Source organism: Brassica napus, unplaced genomic scaffold (assembly GCF_020379485.1).
Source record: "Brassica napus cultivar Da-Ae unplaced genomic scaffold, Da-Ae ScsIHWf_1314;HRSCAF=1877, whole genome shotgun sequence".
NCBI classification, from domain to species: Eukaryota; Viridiplantae; Streptophyta; class Magnoliopsida; order Brassicales; family Brassicaceae; genus Brassica; species Brassica napus.
This window is the reverse complement of record NW_026014730.1, coordinates 221,760-239,806: the sequence shown is the minus strand read 5'-3', so window position 1 is coordinate 239,806 and position 18,047 is coordinate 221,760. Positions and strand designations below refer to the sequence as shown.

At 38.1% G+C, this 18,047-nt stretch overlaps 5 protein-coding genes across 6 annotated transcripts; 4 read left to right on the top strand and 1 right to left on the bottom strand.

Annotated features, from left to right (window-relative positions):
• Positions 1–4,891: 4,891 nt before the first annotated feature.
• Positions 4,892–7,553, top strand: LOC125596848 (pentatricopeptide repeat-containing protein At3g22690-like). Its single transcript, XM_048771864.1, has one exon. It carries the CDS (start codon positions 4,989–4,991, stop codon positions 7,518–7,520), a length of 2,532 nt encoding a protein of 843 aa, XP_048627821.1. The 5' UTR covers positions 4,892–4,988; the 3' UTR covers positions 7,521–7,553.
• Positions 7,456–8,237, bottom strand: LOC106451773 (protein RDM1-like). Its single transcript, XM_013893749.3, has 2 exons — positions 8,048–8,237; positions 7,456–7,979 (listed from the first exon to the last, which is right to left on the bottom strand). Exons 1-2 carry the CDS (start codon positions 8,175–8,177, stop codon positions 7,603–7,605), a joined length of 507 nt encoding a protein of 168 aa, XP_013749203.2. The 5' UTR covers positions 8,178–8,237; the 3' UTR covers positions 7,456–7,602.
• A 128-nt stretch (positions 8,238–8,365) lies between these two features.
• LOC106451771 (probable rRNA-processing protein EBP2 homolog) lies at positions 8,366–9,956 on the top strand. The gene is made up of 2 exons (XM_013893747.3): positions 8,366–8,510; positions 8,887–9,956. Exon 2 carries the CDS (start codon positions 8,887–8,889, stop codon positions 9,769–9,771), a length of 885 nt encoding a protein of 294 aa, XP_013749201.2. The 5' UTR covers positions 8,366–8,510; the 3' UTR covers positions 9,772–9,956.
• A 362-nt stretch (positions 9,957–10,318) lies between these two features.
• LOC125596849 (proteasome subunit beta type-2-A-like) lies at positions 10,319–11,962 on the top strand. The gene is made up of 3 exons (XM_048771865.1): positions 10,319–10,574; positions 10,647–10,770; positions 11,516–11,962. The coding sequence occupies exons 1-3, from the start codon at positions 10,417–10,419 to the stop codon at positions 11,846–11,848; spliced, it is 615 nt and encodes a 204-aa protein (XP_048627822.1). The 5' UTR covers positions 10,319–10,416; the 3' UTR covers positions 11,849–11,962.
• Positions 11,963–16,950: 4,988 nt separating this feature from the next.
• On the top strand, positions 16,951–17,939 carry LOC106451766 (non-specific lipid transfer protein GPI-anchored 5-like). 2 transcript variants are annotated; one of them, XM_048771863.1, is made up of 3 exons: positions 16,951–17,367; positions 17,451–17,498; positions 17,605–17,939. In XM_048771863.1, exons 1-3 carry the CDS (start codon positions 17,046–17,048, stop codon positions 17,742–17,744), a joined length of 510 nt encoding a protein of 169 aa, XP_048627820.1. In that variant the 5' UTR covers positions 16,951–17,045; the 3' UTR covers positions 17,745–17,939. The 2 variants fall into 2 exon arrangements, with proteins under 2 accessions (XP_048627820.1, XP_013749198.2); XM_013893744.3 differs by having other exon boundaries at positions 16,956–17,367; positions 17,599–17,939.
• Positions 17,940–18,047: the final 108 nt, after the last annotated feature.

Sequence of the window (18,047 nt, the reverse complement as noted above, 5' to 3'; positions counted from 1 at the left end):
AAAAGTACCTTGTGGTCCTCCAACATTCACACACCTTTTGCAAATTATTTTTTATTTGGTAAATCCATAATAGCTTTGTGAAGAAAAAGACCGTTTGCAAAGGCTTTGATGGTCACGGATGGAAATCGGAGATTTGAAATCTACATATGTGATGAGCCATTCTAGGTGCGGCGCCAGTATGACTGAATTCTTTCCGATTCTACTTCACATGTACGTTTTGCGGAAGATACTTTTAACTACTATAAGTCACGGTTGCAATACTGTTCCATTCTATTAGACGGTTTTATTATGTTTCATTCTATTTGACAATACTATTTTAGCATGTTCTATTCCACTTGACGATATTAATAGAAAGTATTCTATTTTGTTTAGAAATATAGTTTTTAATTTTCTTAAGTTGATATTTGGGTTTAGGGTTTATATGTGGGATTAAAGTTTAGAGATAAGAGTTCAGGGGTAGTATTTAGAAGGTGAGGGGATATGGTTGGGGTCACCATTAACTTATTTCATAGAATAATAGACATTTCATAATTTCACTAATACATATTATGCTATTTATTCTGTTCTATTCTATTTGGGTTTATGGTTTATATATGGGTTTATGGTTTATGTTTGGGTTTACGATTTATATCTGAGTTTATGGTTTATATTTGGGTTTAGGATTTAATGATTAGGGTTTAGGGTTTAGTATTTAGGAATTCAGGTGGGGTTGAGATAAATTTAGTATATAGGGGTTATATTCATATACTACTTGAGTGATGCAGAATACATTCTTTATTTTTTATTTTTATTTATACGAAGTAAAGAATTGTTTGACGTAACTAATTTACGTGAACTGGAAATAATAGTGCTTCACTCCTATCCATAATGACGACGTGATGCACTCTCTCTTTCTTTCACCGGAGACTTGCTAATGAAATGGATATAACTCAATAAAATACAAGACAAAAGCTAGTTACTTAATAACGTCAAAATCAATGCTATTTTCTTAATTTTCATTCAAAATTTGGCTACTGGGAAGATTCTCCCTTTTTTTCGTCCGTGCAGCACCCACTTAATTAAAAAAGGGCTTATTTGCGATCTAACCAAATTTAAAAGTGAAATTAGGTAGATAGCATTAATTTTGACATAATGAAAAATCTAACATTTATACCCAAAATTAGCCGGTTATACCCTTTCCACTTGAAGTTACCCGGTAAACATGATGTATCACAAATAATATATGGTGAGGAGTGACTTAAAACTATGTCATGTGAAAGAAAAGAGACATCCACGTAACACATTTAATGACCACGTACATATATATACACAGTGTTCTATTCTACATCGCCGAAATAGTATAGGAGGACGCAACAACATCTACAATCCTTAAACACTACCCCAACGCAACTCATAAATACGAAACTCTAAACCTTAATTATTAAGCCCTAATTACTAAACTCTGAACCCAAATATAAATCATAAATCTAAGTATAAACCCTAAACCCTAAACTTTAAACCCATATATCAAATATAAAATGAGTAGATTTCAATAAAGAACGTATTCCATATCACCGAAATAAAATAGAACTCTAACCCCACACACAACTCCTAAATACTAAACCCAACCTTGACTTTTAATTACAAAACAATAAACAGTTTTCAATAAACCCAAACCTAAATGTAAACTACTACATATTTATAATTTTTAAATAGTATAGGACATCAACTCTATCTCAACCCCTACAATCTAGATACTAAACTTTATCTCAACCCCACCCCAAACCCTAAATACTAAACCCTAAACCCTAATCAGTGAACCATAAACCCAAATATAAACCATAAACCCAAATAGAATGGAACAAATAAATAGCATAGTACATACTGGTGAAATTATGAAATATATATGATTGCATGAAAGAAGTCAATGATGACTCCAACCATAACTCCTCACCTTCTAATTAGTAAACCATAAACCATAATCACTAAACCCTACACCCAAATATCAAAATATAAAAATATACACAATATTATGCAATATTAAATCATATTATATAATATTAAACTATACAATATAAATCATAGTACGATTTTTACAGATTCAAACATATGTAATGATAGTTAGATATTAATAAAATTACAAATATATTTCTAAACAAAATAAAACACTCTTTATTAATCGTCAAATGGAATGAAACATGATAAAATAGTATAGTAACAAAGAGGTAGAAAACAACAAGACACATCTGGAAGTTGCCGCGTCTCCTCTTCTGCCAGACAAGACACCATCGATTTCTCAATCAGAGAAATCTCCCCTTCAGTCACCCACCAAGAATGTGAAGATGCTATACTCCTGGAAAAATCAACTCCGATAATTGTGTCCATCTCATTGCTCTCTCCCAAATTTGAGAATCAAACGATTCAATTTCTCGAGAAAGAAGAAAGATAAAAATAACGGAGATGATGACAGAGCAAATACGGCGGCGACTATGAAAAAAATGATGATTGTTTTGTTGGTTGTACATATAGAGGTGATTGAAGCTATGTGACAGAGATTTATGTGTTCGTCGTATAAAAACATAAATTTGAGAGAGAGAGAGAGAGAGAGAGAGAGAGAGAGAGAGAGAGAGAGAGAGAGAGAGAGAGAGAGAGAGAGAGAGAGAGAGAGAGAGAGAGAGAGAGAGAGAGAGAGAGAGAGAGAGAGAGAGAACAAGAAGAAGAAAACAAATTTTGAGAGAGAGAGAGAGAGAGAGAGAGAGAGAGAGAAACATGAAGAACAAAGAAGAAGAAAACAAATTATGTGTGGATGTATGACTTTCGAGTGGACACGTAAATGATTATGGGGGCAAGTGCACCCATAATCCTCTACCTAGGTTCGCCAGTGAGCTTGGTGATGATTGCAGATTATATAAAAAATAAAGCAGTTTGATAATGGAAAAGTAGATCAAAACGTGGAATCTAAATTCTGAGAAAAAAGTAAAATAGATAGTGTGAATTGCAAAAAATATGGGATGAAGAAGAATTTCAATCGATTATAATTTTTGTTTTTGTAAATCAAATCCACGTATGAGAATTTTATTTGTTAGGTGACTTGTGCTTATCTTTTTGTTGGGCTGGTTACTTATAACTATCTTTGTACTGTTCATTTTGTGATGACGTGTCAATTTTTTCTAAACAAATAATAAAATACATAGAAAATTCGAAAAAATAAAAAAAAAACTTGAAAATTCAAAAAAATAACATTTGGAAATTAAAAATAAAATAAAATAATTTTTTTAAATTAATCCGGTTATAAACCAATAAATATATATAATATAATAACTTGAATGGTGATTCTAGATTCTGTTTTTTTTTTTGGTTTTTGATTTTTTTTTAATTTTTCATTTATTAATACTTACCTTATTAATTTTTTTTGCGAAACTAAATATGTTTTTATAAACCACTTAAAATGTTTTTGACCTTAACTATAATATTGTAAGTTAGTTTGAAATATAATTAAGAGATATCGAAGTATGCCTCAAGATTTGTATATGTTAGGTTTTGGTGTGAATGGAATTTCTTAGATAAGTAACATATATTTTAATTTCTCTAAAGTTTGATTAGTAATTTATTTAATTTCAAAGTTATTTACTATTTTTAAGAACTTCACTTATAATTTAATTTCTTTTTAAACAAACTTAAAGTTACTAAAATAAATATCATTTTAATAAATAATACCAATAATTGGATTAATTTTTAAAATTTAATAAATTAAAGATTAATAAATCAAAATTTTAAAAAAAATCAAAAACCAAAAACCAGAATCTAGAATCACCATTCAAGTTATTATATTATATATAGTTATTGGTTTATAATTGAATTATTTTAAAAATATTTTATTTTATTTTTAATTTTGAAATGTTATTTTTTATATTTTCCGAATTTTTATATTTTTTATATTTTTTTGAATTTTTCAAATGTTTTCTATTTTTTTCAAATTTTTTCGAATTTTCTATGTGTTTTTTTAAGAAAAAAAGAAAAGAAAAATCGACACATCATAAGAAAATGAACAGTACATGTCACCTAGTGTTATGATAAAACTGTCACTTTCAAGATTTCAAGCGTTAGTAAAAAACGTTCAGTGTTTAAAGTGCGAGAATATGACACTCTTAGGGTTTAAAATGCGATTTCCCGATATTTATATAATTATATAAAAGGAAAATTCTACTAGATAGACATTTTCAAGTTTTTATTACAAAATTTATCTTAAAAAAATGAACAAAATATTTTATTTAATAGGTAAAAAGACCTTAATACTCTAGATATATAAATAAAAAATAAAAAAATAAAAAATAAAAAAAAAATATTTTTTTTATACTTTGAGAATATATGTTTTCAAATCCGAACTTTTTTACAAATTTCGTTTTTGAATTTTTTTTTTTGTAATTCGAAATACTTTTTGAAACTATTTTTCAAAATTTTATTTTTAAACTTTTAATATTTATTTTTTATTTTATAAAATTTTAAAACTTAATCCAAAGAATATAAATGTATATTTTTCTATTTAATGAAATAATGTGGTCATTTTGATCCTTAAAATCTATATTTGTGACAATGATTTTTTTTTATTGCTATCTTAAAATATTTCTCTATATAAAATGTAAAAGATAAAACAAAAACAAGAAGATAAAAAGTACATTAGGTATAAATTTTATATAATATATTTTGTGCTATTATGATGAATAAATATAATAAGAAACTAAAAAATATTAAGTTTACAAGCTGATTACAAGTTTTAAAAATCTAGTTAAAATAAATTATGTATTGAAACTAAATATATATATTTATTTATTAAAAGTTAATTAATAATTTAACAGAGATTTTTGTTAAAATAATATATATATATATATATATATATTTTTTTTTTTGAATAGAGCCCCTAATCCTGTGCTGAGTGTCTGAAGAGCTTTGATTATAAAAGTGGATAAAAGTTTGAATTTTGACCCACACTGAATCTACTAGAGCCAACAATGGCGATACTGGGTACTGTTCTCCATCTCTCTCCTGTGGTCTTCGCCACTTCAACTTCAAGACCATTTCTTCCAAACCAGACCCACCGCACCAAACCCACCACGAATAGCCTCTCATCACCAATCACCTCGTTAAAGAAGTGCAAAACCATCGACGAACTCAAGCTCTTCCACCACTCCCTCGCGAAGCAAGGCCTTGACAACGACGTCTCCGCCATAACCAAGCTCGTAGCTCGAAGCTGCGAATTGGGCACTCGCGAAAGCCTAACCTTTGCGAGACAGCTGTTTGATATCTCCTACGGGTCTCGTTACATGTACAACTCTTTGATCCGTGGGTACGCGTCCTCTGGGCTATGTGAAGAAGCGTTACTGCTCTTTCTCCGAATGATGATCGACGGGGTCTCTCCGGATAAGTACACGTTCCCCTTTGGATTGAGCGCGTGTGCCAAAAGTAGAACGATTCGTGACGGGGTTCAGATTCATGGGTTGATCGTTAGGATGGATTACGCTAAGGATCTGTTCGTGCAGAACTCGTTGGTTCATTTCTACGCGGAGTGTGGAGATCTTGTTTGTGCGCGGAAGGTGTTCGATGGAATGCCTCAGAGAAACGTAGTTTCTTGGACGAGTATGATTTGCGGTTACGCGAGGCGTGGTTTTGCTGAAGAAGCTGTTGATTTGTTTTTCGAGATGATGAGAAGTGAAGACGTGAGGCCTAACTCGGTCACGATGGTGTGTGTGATCTCCGCTTGTGCTAAGCTAGAGGATCTTGAAATAGGCGAAAAGGTTCATGCTTTTATCAGCAGTTCTGGCGTTGAAGTGAATGATGTTATGGTTAGTGCTCTGGTCGATATGTATATGAAATGCAATGATAATGATACAGCGAAGCAGCTTTTTGAGCAATACGGTGCGAGGAATTTGGATTTGTGCAACGCCATGGCCTCGAATTACGTACGCCAGGGGTTAACGAAGGAGGCTTTAGATGTCTTGAGTCTAATGATGGACTCTGGTGTTAGACCTGATAGGATTTCAACGTTGAGTGCGATTTCATCTTGTTCACAACTGAAGAACGTTCTGCTGGGAAAGAGTTGTCATGGATATGTACTGAGGAATGGGTTTGAAAGTTGGGATAACGTAAGTAATGCTCTGATTGATATGTACATGAAGTGTCGGAAGCAAGATACTGCGGTTAAGATCTTTGATCGGATGATGAACAAGACAGTTGTCACGTGGAACTCAATAATCGCTGGATATATTGAGAATGGTGATGTGGATGCAGCTTGGGAAACATTCAACACCATGCCTGAGAAGAACATTGTTTCTTGGAACACGATCATTGGCGGTTTGGTTCAAGAAGGCATGTTCGAGGAAGCGATTGAAGTTTTCCGGTCTATGCAAAGCGAAGAGGGTGTTGATGCGGATGGAGTGACGATGATGAGCATTGCATCTGCTTGTGGGCACTTGGGAGCTCTTGATCTTGCAAAATGGATATATTACTACGTTGAGAAGAACAAGATTCAGCTTGATGTCAAACTTGGTACCACTTTAGTGGATATGTTTTCCAGGTGTGGCGATCCCGAAACCGCACTGTCTATATTCGATGGTTTGGCTAACAGAGATGTCTCGGCTTGGACAGCTGCTATAAGAGCAATGGCGATGTCAGGAAACGCTGAGAGGGCCATAGGGCTTTTCGATGAGATGATTGAACAAGGTTTGAAACCAGATGGGGTAGTGTTTGTTGGAGCGTTGACAGCTTGTAGCCATGGTGGATTGGTCCAACAAGGTAAGGAGATCTTCGAGTCAATGGAGAAAGTTCACGGAGTTTCTCCTGAAGAAGTGCACTATGGATGCATGGTTGATCTACTTGGTCGAGCAGGACTGTTGGAGGAAGCTCTGCAACTCATAAAGTCCATGCCTTTGGAGCCAAACGATGTGATTTGGAACTCTCTTTTAGCCGCTTGTCGTGTTCAGGGCAACGTGGAGATGGCTGCTTATGCAGCTGGGAAGATACAAGTCTTGGCTCCAGAGAGAACAGGGAGTTATGTGCTTCTCTCTAATGTTTACGCATCAGCTGGAAGATGGAACGATGTGGCAAAAGTGAGGCTGAGTATGAAGGAGAAAGGGTTACGCAAACCACCGGGAACTAGTTTAATAGAGATTCGAGGCAAGACTCATGAGTTCACATCAGGGGATGAGTCACACCCTGAGATGCCGCAAATAGAAGCAATGCTCGATGAAGTTAGCCGTGAGCTAGGCCATGTACCTGATCTCAGCAGTGTTCTGATGGATGTAGATGAGCAAGAGAAGAGATTCATGCTTAGTCGACACAGCGAGAAACTTGCAATGGCCTTTGGTCTCATCAGCTCAAACAAAGGCACAAGAATAAGAATAGTAAAAAACCTGAGAGTATGTTCTGATTGTCATTCATTCGCAAAGTCAGCATCCAAAGTGTATAACAGAGAAATCGTTCTAAGAGACAATAACAGGTTTCATTTCATAAGTCAAGGCAAGTGTTCTTGTAATGACTTCTGGTGATTACAGAGATGAAAAAAAAAAGCATTCACAATACATTGTCTAAAATTTAAACAGAGAATGACTTAGATACAAAAAAAGGTGTTTATGATTGTGATAACTTGGGAATGATTGGATCAATCAACATGTGATACATAGGATCAGAACCCCAAAGCTCAGCAATCTGAAGATGAGAAGAAGTGAGCCGATGAATCTCTTCAACAAGCCAAATGGTAGCTTCAGCTTTCAAAGGATGAATGATCAAATCCAAGCTCTGAACTTCAGAATCACTACCCAGTCTTGCTTGATCCCAACGCTGTAATAGAACGTTCGTGAGGTAATGCAAAGGCTGACCATAAAGCTCCTTGATCGACATGCCTAACCCAACCCAGCTCGTGAACGGAATCAAAGAACCGCGGCTTGTCGGAAGAGGAAGCTCCTTCATGTAGCCTTGATACGCCTCTGCTCTCATCAACAGCGAAACTGATGCAAAAGATTGAAACTTTTTGGGTCAGGAGTTATGGTAAAGGAGAGACAATGAATCACATTACCTTCGTCTTCGGCGACTGTATGAGGTCTATCGATCGGCAAAAAGCCATCGCCGTCGCTGATCTCAGCTTCGACGTCAGAGGAGCTAGAGTCGTCTGATGCTCGTGGATTCATAGTCACGTCACTCTGCATGGTCCCAGACGAGCAGTGAGATTATCTGAGAACGTACTACGACGGCACCGTTAAAACTAGGGATTTTAAGGGAAGAAGACGAAGAGGGATAACTTGTACACGTGTCAGTTAAAACGTCACTTGTTGTTGTCAGTTGTGTTGCGTGAGGTAACCAAAAATCCAAAATTGAAATTGAATTAAAGTAAACCGATAAACCGGATTTAACCCGACGTAAACCAGCAAGCCTTAACCCTTTTTAACTTGTTTCTTCTTCTTCCTCTCGCGCCGTCGTTCATTCTCTCTAAAACCCCTCTCAAGCAAAGTTGTTCAATCTTCTTCGTTTCGTTGTTAACTGTAAGCTTTCTTCTACTCCTTGATGTCAATCTCAGAGTATTACCTTCTTAGTAATAGACTGTAAATAGACCTCACATAGGTTAATAAAGCTATAAGCTTTCGTCCTTAGATATTGAATGAAGGTCACAGAACCAGTTATGGAGGCATTGCTTCTGTTAGATACAAACCCTAATTCAAAGATTGGTCCTTTATTGAGTTTTCAGCTTCTACCAGTTGGTTAAGAGTCTGAATGTCAAAACCCTAGTTCAAAGATTGAACCTTTATTGATTAAGAGTCTGAATATGTGGAGTAGCTTGACTTTGATTGATTTATTGTTGTTGTTATGTTCCTGTCCTGATTCTGAACCTGATTGTTGTTTTTATCAAATTTGGAGCAGATGTCATTTGAAGATGATTTTGTGGAAGATGATGAGATGAACATGATTGATGAAGACGTAGCATCTGACTCCGAAGCAGAATCTCTGTCAGATTCCGATTCAGAAAACGAGATCACTGAGAAGCTAGCTGAGCCGACGAAGACTGCTGTCTACAACAGAGATGGGCTTCTTGATAAGCTTCAAGACATTAGCTGGCCAGAAGATGTTGACTGGACTCATAAGCTCACCGTTGAGATCGAGCAAGGACAAGCCGTTGATGTAAACGACGACCTCGCTAGAGAGATGGCCTTCTACACTCAAGCACTCGAAGGGACGAGGCAGGCTTTCGAGAAGCTCCAGGAGATGGGACTGCCTTTCCTAAGGCCGGCTGATTACTACGCGGAGATGGTGAAGTCAGATACGCACATGGAGAAGGTGAAGTCTAAGCTTCTGTACGAGAAGAAACAGATGGAGGAGGCTGAAGAGAGGAGGAAAGCTAGGGATAACAAGAAGATGGCCAAGGAAGTACAGTCTCAGAAGATGAAGGAGCGCGCTAAGCAGAAGAAGGATGAGATTGAGTCTGTCAAGAAGTGGAGGAAACAGAGACAGCAGAGTGGGTTTAGTGAGAAAGGAGCTGGAGAGCTTGATCTTGAGTTTGGAAATGGAAAGAGTTTCCAGAGAGGAGGTGGTAAGAAGAGACCAGGTGTGTCTCCTGGTGATCGGTCAGGAGGTAAAGGGAAGCCTACTTCGAGGATGAACAATAAGAAGAGGGAGTTTAGGGACTCCAAGTTTGGTCATGGTGGAAGGAAAGGGTTGAGTAAGCAGAACACTGCAGAGACGACTAATGATTTCAAAGGAGGGTTTCGTGGAGGCAAAGCTGGTGGAAACAAGAGACAGAAGAGATAAACAAGGTTTGGTTATCTAAACTCATCTACAGTTTCATCACTACAAACTATTTTGTCATCTTGGATTATGTTTTGAGAGAATGTTTCTTTGAATTTTTGTAAGGTCTTCGGACCAATATATTTTTAGTTAAAAGTGTTGTACTAATGATTACTTGAATCAACAAAGCTCAACGTGTTTTCAAAGAACCTAGAGGTGGCAAGGTGTTTCTTCTTCGAAAATTCATCATTGAACAAATATGATTTTAACTAATTAAAAGATGATTATTGAAGTTTTATGGCATGGATTTGAAGTCAAACTCAAGCCCTCTCTATTTTTTTAGAAGAATCCACCAATATAGATTCTGATTTGGCTTTTCAACAGCAAAGCAGCTTCCAATTCCGTGTTCATGTTTCTTTGTCGAACCTGAATCCTTTATTCATTAATACAGGTATTCTTGAACTTTGACCACACTAATATATTTGTGGGCTAAGGCCGGATATAAAGAGAATAATGGGCCTAATAATGAAAGCCTATAGAAGAATTTACTAAAACACCCTTCTTCTCCCCGTAGACAATATAATAAATAATACTGAAAGAAGTCTTGTTCGGCAAGACGCCGGAGAAAAGCAAAATCGGAATCGAACAGATCTTAAAGCAAAGAAGAAGATGGAGTGCGTATTCGGTCTAGTCGGGAAGGGATTCGCCATCGTGGCGGCAGATACATCGGCGGTGCACAGTATCCTTCTCCACAAAAACAACGAGGACAAGATCATGCTCCTTGACTCCCACAAGCTCGTCGCTGCCAGCGGCGAGCCTGGTGATCGGTACAATCCCTCTTCCTTTTCCCTCTCTCGATTTAGAAGTTAAATTAGTATAATACTTTCGAAAATTGATAGGGTTCAGTTCACGGAGTACGTTCAGAAGAACGTGTCGCTGTACAAGTTCCGCAACGGCATCCCTTTGACTACCGCCGCCGCTGCCAACTTCACTCGCGGTGAGCTCGCCACCGCCTTGAGGAAGGTTTGCTACTTCTTTGGATCCTTTGCAGTGTTAATGTTAAGGTTGATGATAGCTGTTTCGTAAGCTCAACTGTCTCTCTAGGATTTTTGATTCCTTGTTTGTTGTTTGATTCAAGTGATTATAAGATTACTATGTAAGTTTGAGGAAGGTGAGTTCTGCTATTAGAGGTTTATGTTCGTCTTGATTTGATTCAGTTTTTGAGTGAAGAGTTCTGTGATTCCTCTGCTTATAATAATGTTAAGGTTGCTAATTCCTTGTTCTATATGGTAGTGTTGTGTTTTGTTGTGGTTAAACTGGTTCTGAAGTCACTGTATGTTTGAACTGTTTTAGTTAGGTTTGATTCATTTTTAGAAGGCCTGATTGAAGAAGATGTGTATGTTTCTGCTGTTCTGTGCTTGAGTGTCATATAAAAGCATGGTAGATGGTCTCTCCTATTGCCAATTGATCACGACAAGACTCTTACTAAAACACCGGTTTCATACGACTACATTGATCTTAGCCAAAGGTGATTTAGATGCACGTGATTCTCCTGCACTGATCGGTTGGCAATAGGCCACCATCTACCATGCTTTTTGTGATATCCAAGAGTTGCAGCTTCATTGTATTGTTAACAAGTTTAAGAGACCCATATGGCCTTTCGTTCTCTATTTCCTTGTTTTATTTTGATTTGGCCTCTAATCATTGATGTTAACAAGTTTAAGATAACTCAATTGTTTTTGTTTTTGTTTTGCTTCTCTTTGATCAGAACCCGTATTCTGTGAATATCCTGATGGCTGGCTACGATGAAGAGAGCGGTGCCTCCCTTTACTACATCGACTACATTGCAACCCTTCACAAAGTTGACAAGGGAGCTTTTGGTTACGGCTCTTACTTCTCCCTCTCCACCATGGACAGGCATTACCGCGAGGATATGTCTGTGGAAGAAGCCATTGAACTGGTGGACAAGTGCATACTTGAGATCCGGTCAAGACTGGTCGTTGCGCCACCAAACTTTGTGATCAAGATTGTTGACAAAGATGGAGCTCGTGATTACGCCTGGCGTCAGTCCGTACAGGACGTCACAACTGCGGCTGTCTGAGTTGTTGTGTTTGGTTCCAGAATTTATGTTTCCTCAGCTGTGACATTTGCTTTTGTTGGGAGATTTGTGTGTTTTGACATTTTATTTAGTTTGAGAATCAACATTAATCATCAAGCAAACGAGAACAAATATAAACTTATAATTCTGCACCGCATTAATCAAATCACATTGAAAAAGCAAATGAACAATGAAATCAATAGAATTTGAGAACTACGAGGCTGATGCCAAAGAAGAGAAGCGAAGGTGAGAGGGCGTAGGCGGATGAAGGAGTGAGAGAAGGTCGACTGGTGCTTCCTCCGTCGCCAGCCGTAGGACCCGCAGTGTCGACGGTTGGTGTAAAAGGCTGAGTTGCATCGGACTGTGGTGTCTGAGCTGCTGGGGTCGGTTCTGGGACAATTGGAGTTGTTGCTGGACCTCGAGACATCGCCGGGCCAAATGTACCAGCAGGTCCTGTCCCAAGCAATACAGACTCTCATAATTAGTTGTTGCAAACTGATTATGTGATTAGCTGAGATAAGGATATAATTAATTGCTTAATTACCAGGAGCAGCAGCTGGAGCAATATTGGCTGTTCAAAAAGAAGACCAAACATAGAAGGGAACAAGGTTACGTTGCTCGGCGATAAGTCCTTGCACGGTACCAAATTCTCTTTCAAATCATTGATGCCGGTCTATACAAGTGGTAAGCCAGGAAGGGAAGTGCTGCTTGCTAACTCTATAGCAACATCGACTAGTCCAGAGATATCACCAAAACTCTCACTGCTACTCCAAGAATTCAATGATGCGTTTGCAATTCCGACAACACTACCTCTATTCCGAGGCAAGGAACATGCAATCAACTTGAAACCAGGAGTCTCAGCAGTCTAGGTATCCTCATGCCAGCAAGGTAGCAATGGAACAGATGGTGACCGAGATGCTTGCGACTGGGATCATACGACCTAGTACAAGTTCATTCTCAAGTCCAGTATTGTTGGTTAAAAAGAAAGACGGTTCTCTGCGCTTTTGTGTGGATTATAGAGCCTTAAACCGCGCTACAATATTGGACAAGTATCCTACACCCGTCATTGATCAGTTATTAGATGAACTCCATGGAGCTTCAGTCTTTTCTAAATTGGATCTACGATCGGGATATCATCAAATTCGAATGGTAGAAGCTGATATTCCAAAGACAGCTTTCAGAACAGTGGAGGGTCAATATGAGTTCTTAGTGATGCCCTTTGGCCTCACCAATGCCCCAGCCACATTCCAAGCTTTGATGAATAGAGTGTTCAAACCGTTTCTTCGACGATTTGTGTTGGTGTTTTTCGATGATATTCTTATATACAGCCCTGATCAAGAATCACATGAAGAACATTTGCGGATGGTATTGGCAGTATTAAGAGAGCAGCATCTGTTCGCAAATCAGAAGAAGTGTACGTTTGGGGTCAAGACTGTGGAATATTGGGTCACATGATATCAGAGAATGGAGTAGCTGCTGATTCAGCTAAGACAGATGCAATGAATGAATGGCCTATTCCAAAAACAGTGAGACAGCTGAGGGGTTTCCTTGGGCTAACAGGTTATTACAGAAAATTCGTTAAAGACTATGGAAGCATTGCTCGCCCTTTGACAGTTTTACTTAAGAAGGATCAGTTTTGCTGGCCGTCTAAGGCTCACATGGCGTTTGATAGGCTGAAATATGCCATGGTCAATGCTCCGGTGCTGGCATTACTGGACTTTGAGCAGAATTTTGTAGTGGAATCCGATGCTTCAGGTTTTGGATTAGGAGCAGTCTTAATGCAGAATAAACGACCCATAGCTTTCTTTAGTCATGCTCTCACGCCGCGGGAACAGTTGAAACCTGCTTATGAACGTGAGCTAATGGCTATAGTCATGGCAGTACGGAAGTGGAAGCATTATCTGATAGGACGGAAATTTCATGTCCACACAGACCAAAGAAGCTTAAAGTTCTTATTGGAGCAGAAAGAGGTCAATCTCGAGTATCAGAGATGGTTAACAAAGTTGTTGGGGTTTGATTTCGACATCTTCTACAAACCGGGGCCAGAGAATAAAGCAGCGGATGGCTTATCTCGTTCTATGTCTGTGTCTACACTACTACTCGCTCTGACAGTACCTACTGCGCTGCAATGGGAAGACTTGTTCAAAGAAATCAAGGAAGATACGGATATTCAGAACAAGATTTTGAAATTGCAGAAGGGTGAGCTACTGTCTAAGAAGTATCAGGTGATCGATGGGAATCTATGGTCCAAAAAGCGATTGGTGGTACCTAAGCAGTCTCGTTTTATATCAGTGATATTACAGGAGGCTCATGACGGCAAGGTAGGGGTCATTCTGGAGTTTTGAAGACAGTTAAACGCGTTCAAGGATCATTTTTTGGAAAGGGATGTACAAACAGATTCAGCATTATGTTGCTGCTTGCGCAGTCTGCCAAACTCATAAACACTCGACTCTATCTCCAACAGGTTTACTGCAACCGTTACCAATTCCGGAGAAGGTCTGGGATGATATTAATATGGATTTCATTGAGGGTTTACCTGCTTCAAATGGATTCAATGTCATTCTCATGGTGATTGACCGTTTAAGCAAATATGTGCATTTTGTGGCTCTGAAGCATCCTTTTTCTGCTTTGGACGTGGCGAAGAAGTTTATAAATGAGGTAGTGAAACTCCACGGCTTTCCAAGGAGTATTGTGTCAGATCGTGATAGAATCTTCTTGAGTTCTTTCTGGTCTGAAGTCTTTCGTTTGGCGGGTACAACGTTGAAGTACAGCACAGCTTTTCATCCTCAGACTGACGGACAGTCAGAGGTGTTGAATAGATGTTTGGAGACTTACTTGAGGTGTTTCTCCTCTACACATCCTCGTACTTGGCATTCTTATCTGGCTTGGTCTGAATTGTGGTATAATACCACTTATCACAAGTCTCTTCAGACTTCACCATTTAAAGTAATGTACGGCCGAGATCCTCCTCAATTGTTGCGTTTTGAAATAGGGTCTACGGTCGAACTTTGAGCTGGATAAAGCGTTGCGAGAAAGAGATGAGGTTTTGGTTACTCTGAAACAGAATTTGGAGCGTGCTCAAGATATTATGAAATCTCAGGCAGATAAGTCACGCTGGGACGTGGTGCTTGCAGTGGGTGATATGGTGTATTTGAAGCTTCAACCGTATCGCCAGAAAACGGTTGTTAGACGGGTTTGTCAAAAATTGGCTGCTAAATTCTATGGACCGTATCGTGTGGTGGAGCGTATTGGTCAAACGGCATATAAGCTTCAGCTACCGCCGGAGGCACGTATACATCATGTTTTCCATATATCACAATTGAAATTGGCTGTAGGTCAACAGGTACAATGCGAAGAACTTCCACCGGGATGTCTTAATGACGTTGATGTGGTCACAGTACTAGAGGATGTCTTGACCAAACGTTATAATTCTACGGATGAGTTGGAGTTATTAGTAAAGTGGCAGGGGAAGGAGGACTTGGAGAATACTTGGATGGCTTTTCAGGAATTCGTGGATTGTTTTCCAAATTACCAGCTTGAGGGCAAGCTGGATTTCGTTGTTAGAAGTATTGATAGGTATAAAAGAGTGTATTACCGGAAGAAAGGAGGTAAAGTAGTGGAGGATGAAGGAATAAGTGACGTTGAAGGTAGTTTGAATGAAGAGGGAGTTGAAAGCCTCTGAGTCGGGAAGAGGGTTTGCAGTTATGAGCTGAGAAGTGAAGTGAAGATAGTATAAATAAGTATCGTTTGTTCATTTGTATAATTCATGCTTTGTATGTGTAATTTGAGAGACGATATGAGTCCTCTGTTTCCAGTCGCTATGAGACTGATGATGAAGGCGATCTCGACATGAGAGTGAGCTTGATTCATACTACAAAGTGTAACCGTTCTTTACATTGTTAATCGAAAGAGTATTCATAGTCTTTGGGATCGTATATCTAAAGTCTATCAATTGGCCAATGGGATGGGTTCACTTGTACAAAGGAGGGTGGTAGATATGTCTAGTTCGTCTTGGATTGTATTAGTTGAACTACTCTTCGATGGTTGTTCTGTTTTGGTAACTAAGCAAGAGATTCCATTTTAACCTAATCCCATTAATAGATCGACTTACGGAAGTAACAAAATTCTCATGTTGTCAACAACTAAAAAGTTTTTGGGGGTGCGTTAGATAAAATGATAAAGTAGCTTAAGTAACGTCTTGTATGACAATACATTTTTATATATAGCTAACTTGTCACAGTTAAAACATTTTCCTGTGATCGAGGTGGGTTGATTGATCAGCATCAGCGCTTGATTGAGGACCAGTAGGTTGCCCTCCTGAGGAGGGCCTCCTCTAGTTCTCTGCAGACTTTTTTATGGCCGATGAAAAGACTCCCGAAGTACCCTAGGCCATCGTCCACTGAAATGCATCATGTCAATTCATAGGTGTCGGCCAAATGCATTCAACAAACATAAATACACCATAATAAATAAAACAAAATCAACCATACGAACACATGCTGTCATCGTAGGATACTATATGTAATTTTACCCATTCCTATATGAACACAATATGTCATTTGTATGATACTATATGTTATATTATCCATCCCAATATAAACACAACATGCCGTTCGAGGCTACTAATTTTCTTTAGTTTCTTGTATTTTTAATCTTATCTTTCTAAACGGTATATAGTTTAAACTACCGCAACCATAAGATTCAAATGGCTCACCATTGGATCTAAAGCAATCTTTGAAACATAATTCAATTTATAACGTTAAAAGACAGTCATGTCCTAACTGAGACATGTAGGTCAAGTCAAACAAATGGGTCATTCTAAAGAAAAAAATAACAAGAATACAAAACAATCACTGTATCATAGAGTAATTAGCAAAAACTACAAGTAGTAGTTCAACAACTCAGCCTTAGACCGTCACATATACGACCGACCCAAAATAAACAAAAGGGAATCAGTTCTTGTTCACAAGACAAGAACAACACTTCGTGTCCAAACAAACGCAAATACTTCACAGAAACTGTTATAAAAGTAGGAAAGTTGGTAACCGGTATTAAGCCACCTTTTGTCACTTTTCTACTCCCTCAATTCCTTATTTATATTCTTCATTTAATCTCCAAATACTTCACAAATCAAACAAACAAACACAAAATACAACAAAACAAAACCTCAAAAAGGATTCTAAACACATCTCAAGGAAACATGAAAATGGGAATGGGTTTAATGTTACTTACAGTTTTTATGGCTGTGATGTCTTCTACAAGAGTCCTTGCTCAGTCGACTTGCACATCCGCTTTGATCAGCATGTCGCCGTGTCTCAACTACATAACCGGAAACACAACCACACCTTCTCAGCAATGCTGCAGTCAGCTGGGTAACGTAGTCAGGTCTTCTCCTGATTGTTTGTGTCAAGTCCTCAACGGTGGTGGCTCTCAGCTCGGTATCAACGTTAACCAAACACAGGCTCTTGCTTTGCCTAGAGCTTGTAATGTTCAGACTCCTCCTGTCAGTCGCTGTAACAACGGTAAGAGTTTTGAAGCAGAAAGAACTTTATAAAGATTGTTCCGAAACGTGCGACTCTTATGCAGTATTGTTCAATTTTTGCAGGTGGTGGTTCTACTGCTGACTCTCCTGCAGACTCACCAAACTCTTCAGGTAAAATGACTTTAAGCAGATGAACATAGCATACACCAATCTCAATTTATATATTCTCAGTTATCTAATGCATCCATGTTGGGTTTTTTTTTTTGGTTAGGACCAGGAAATGGATCGAAAACTGTACCTGTAGGAGAAGGAGAAGGGGAAGGACCATCGTCAGACGGAAGCTCTATCAAGTTCTCATATCCTCTTCTTGCCTTCCTTTCCGTTGCTTCCTACATGGCAATCTTCTTGAAATACTGAGTTTCCCCATGCACGGTTCTCCTGAAACCTATGAAGCTTTTATACCACTCAGATTGCATTCTTTATTTTTCCCTACTTGTTCACATTTCCTTGTGACTTCGTGTGATGTATTTATTCTGTGCTCCGTGAGTCCCTACTCTCCGGGTGATATTGGATCTCTTTACCTTTTTATAATAAACACTACTTTTCAGAACACAGTTTTAAGAACAGACCATTAGCTTCATGAACATAAATTGGAAATCTAAATGTTCTAAATTCAAACTCAAGGTCCAGAAATGGCATATACAAAACAAGTTATCCTAA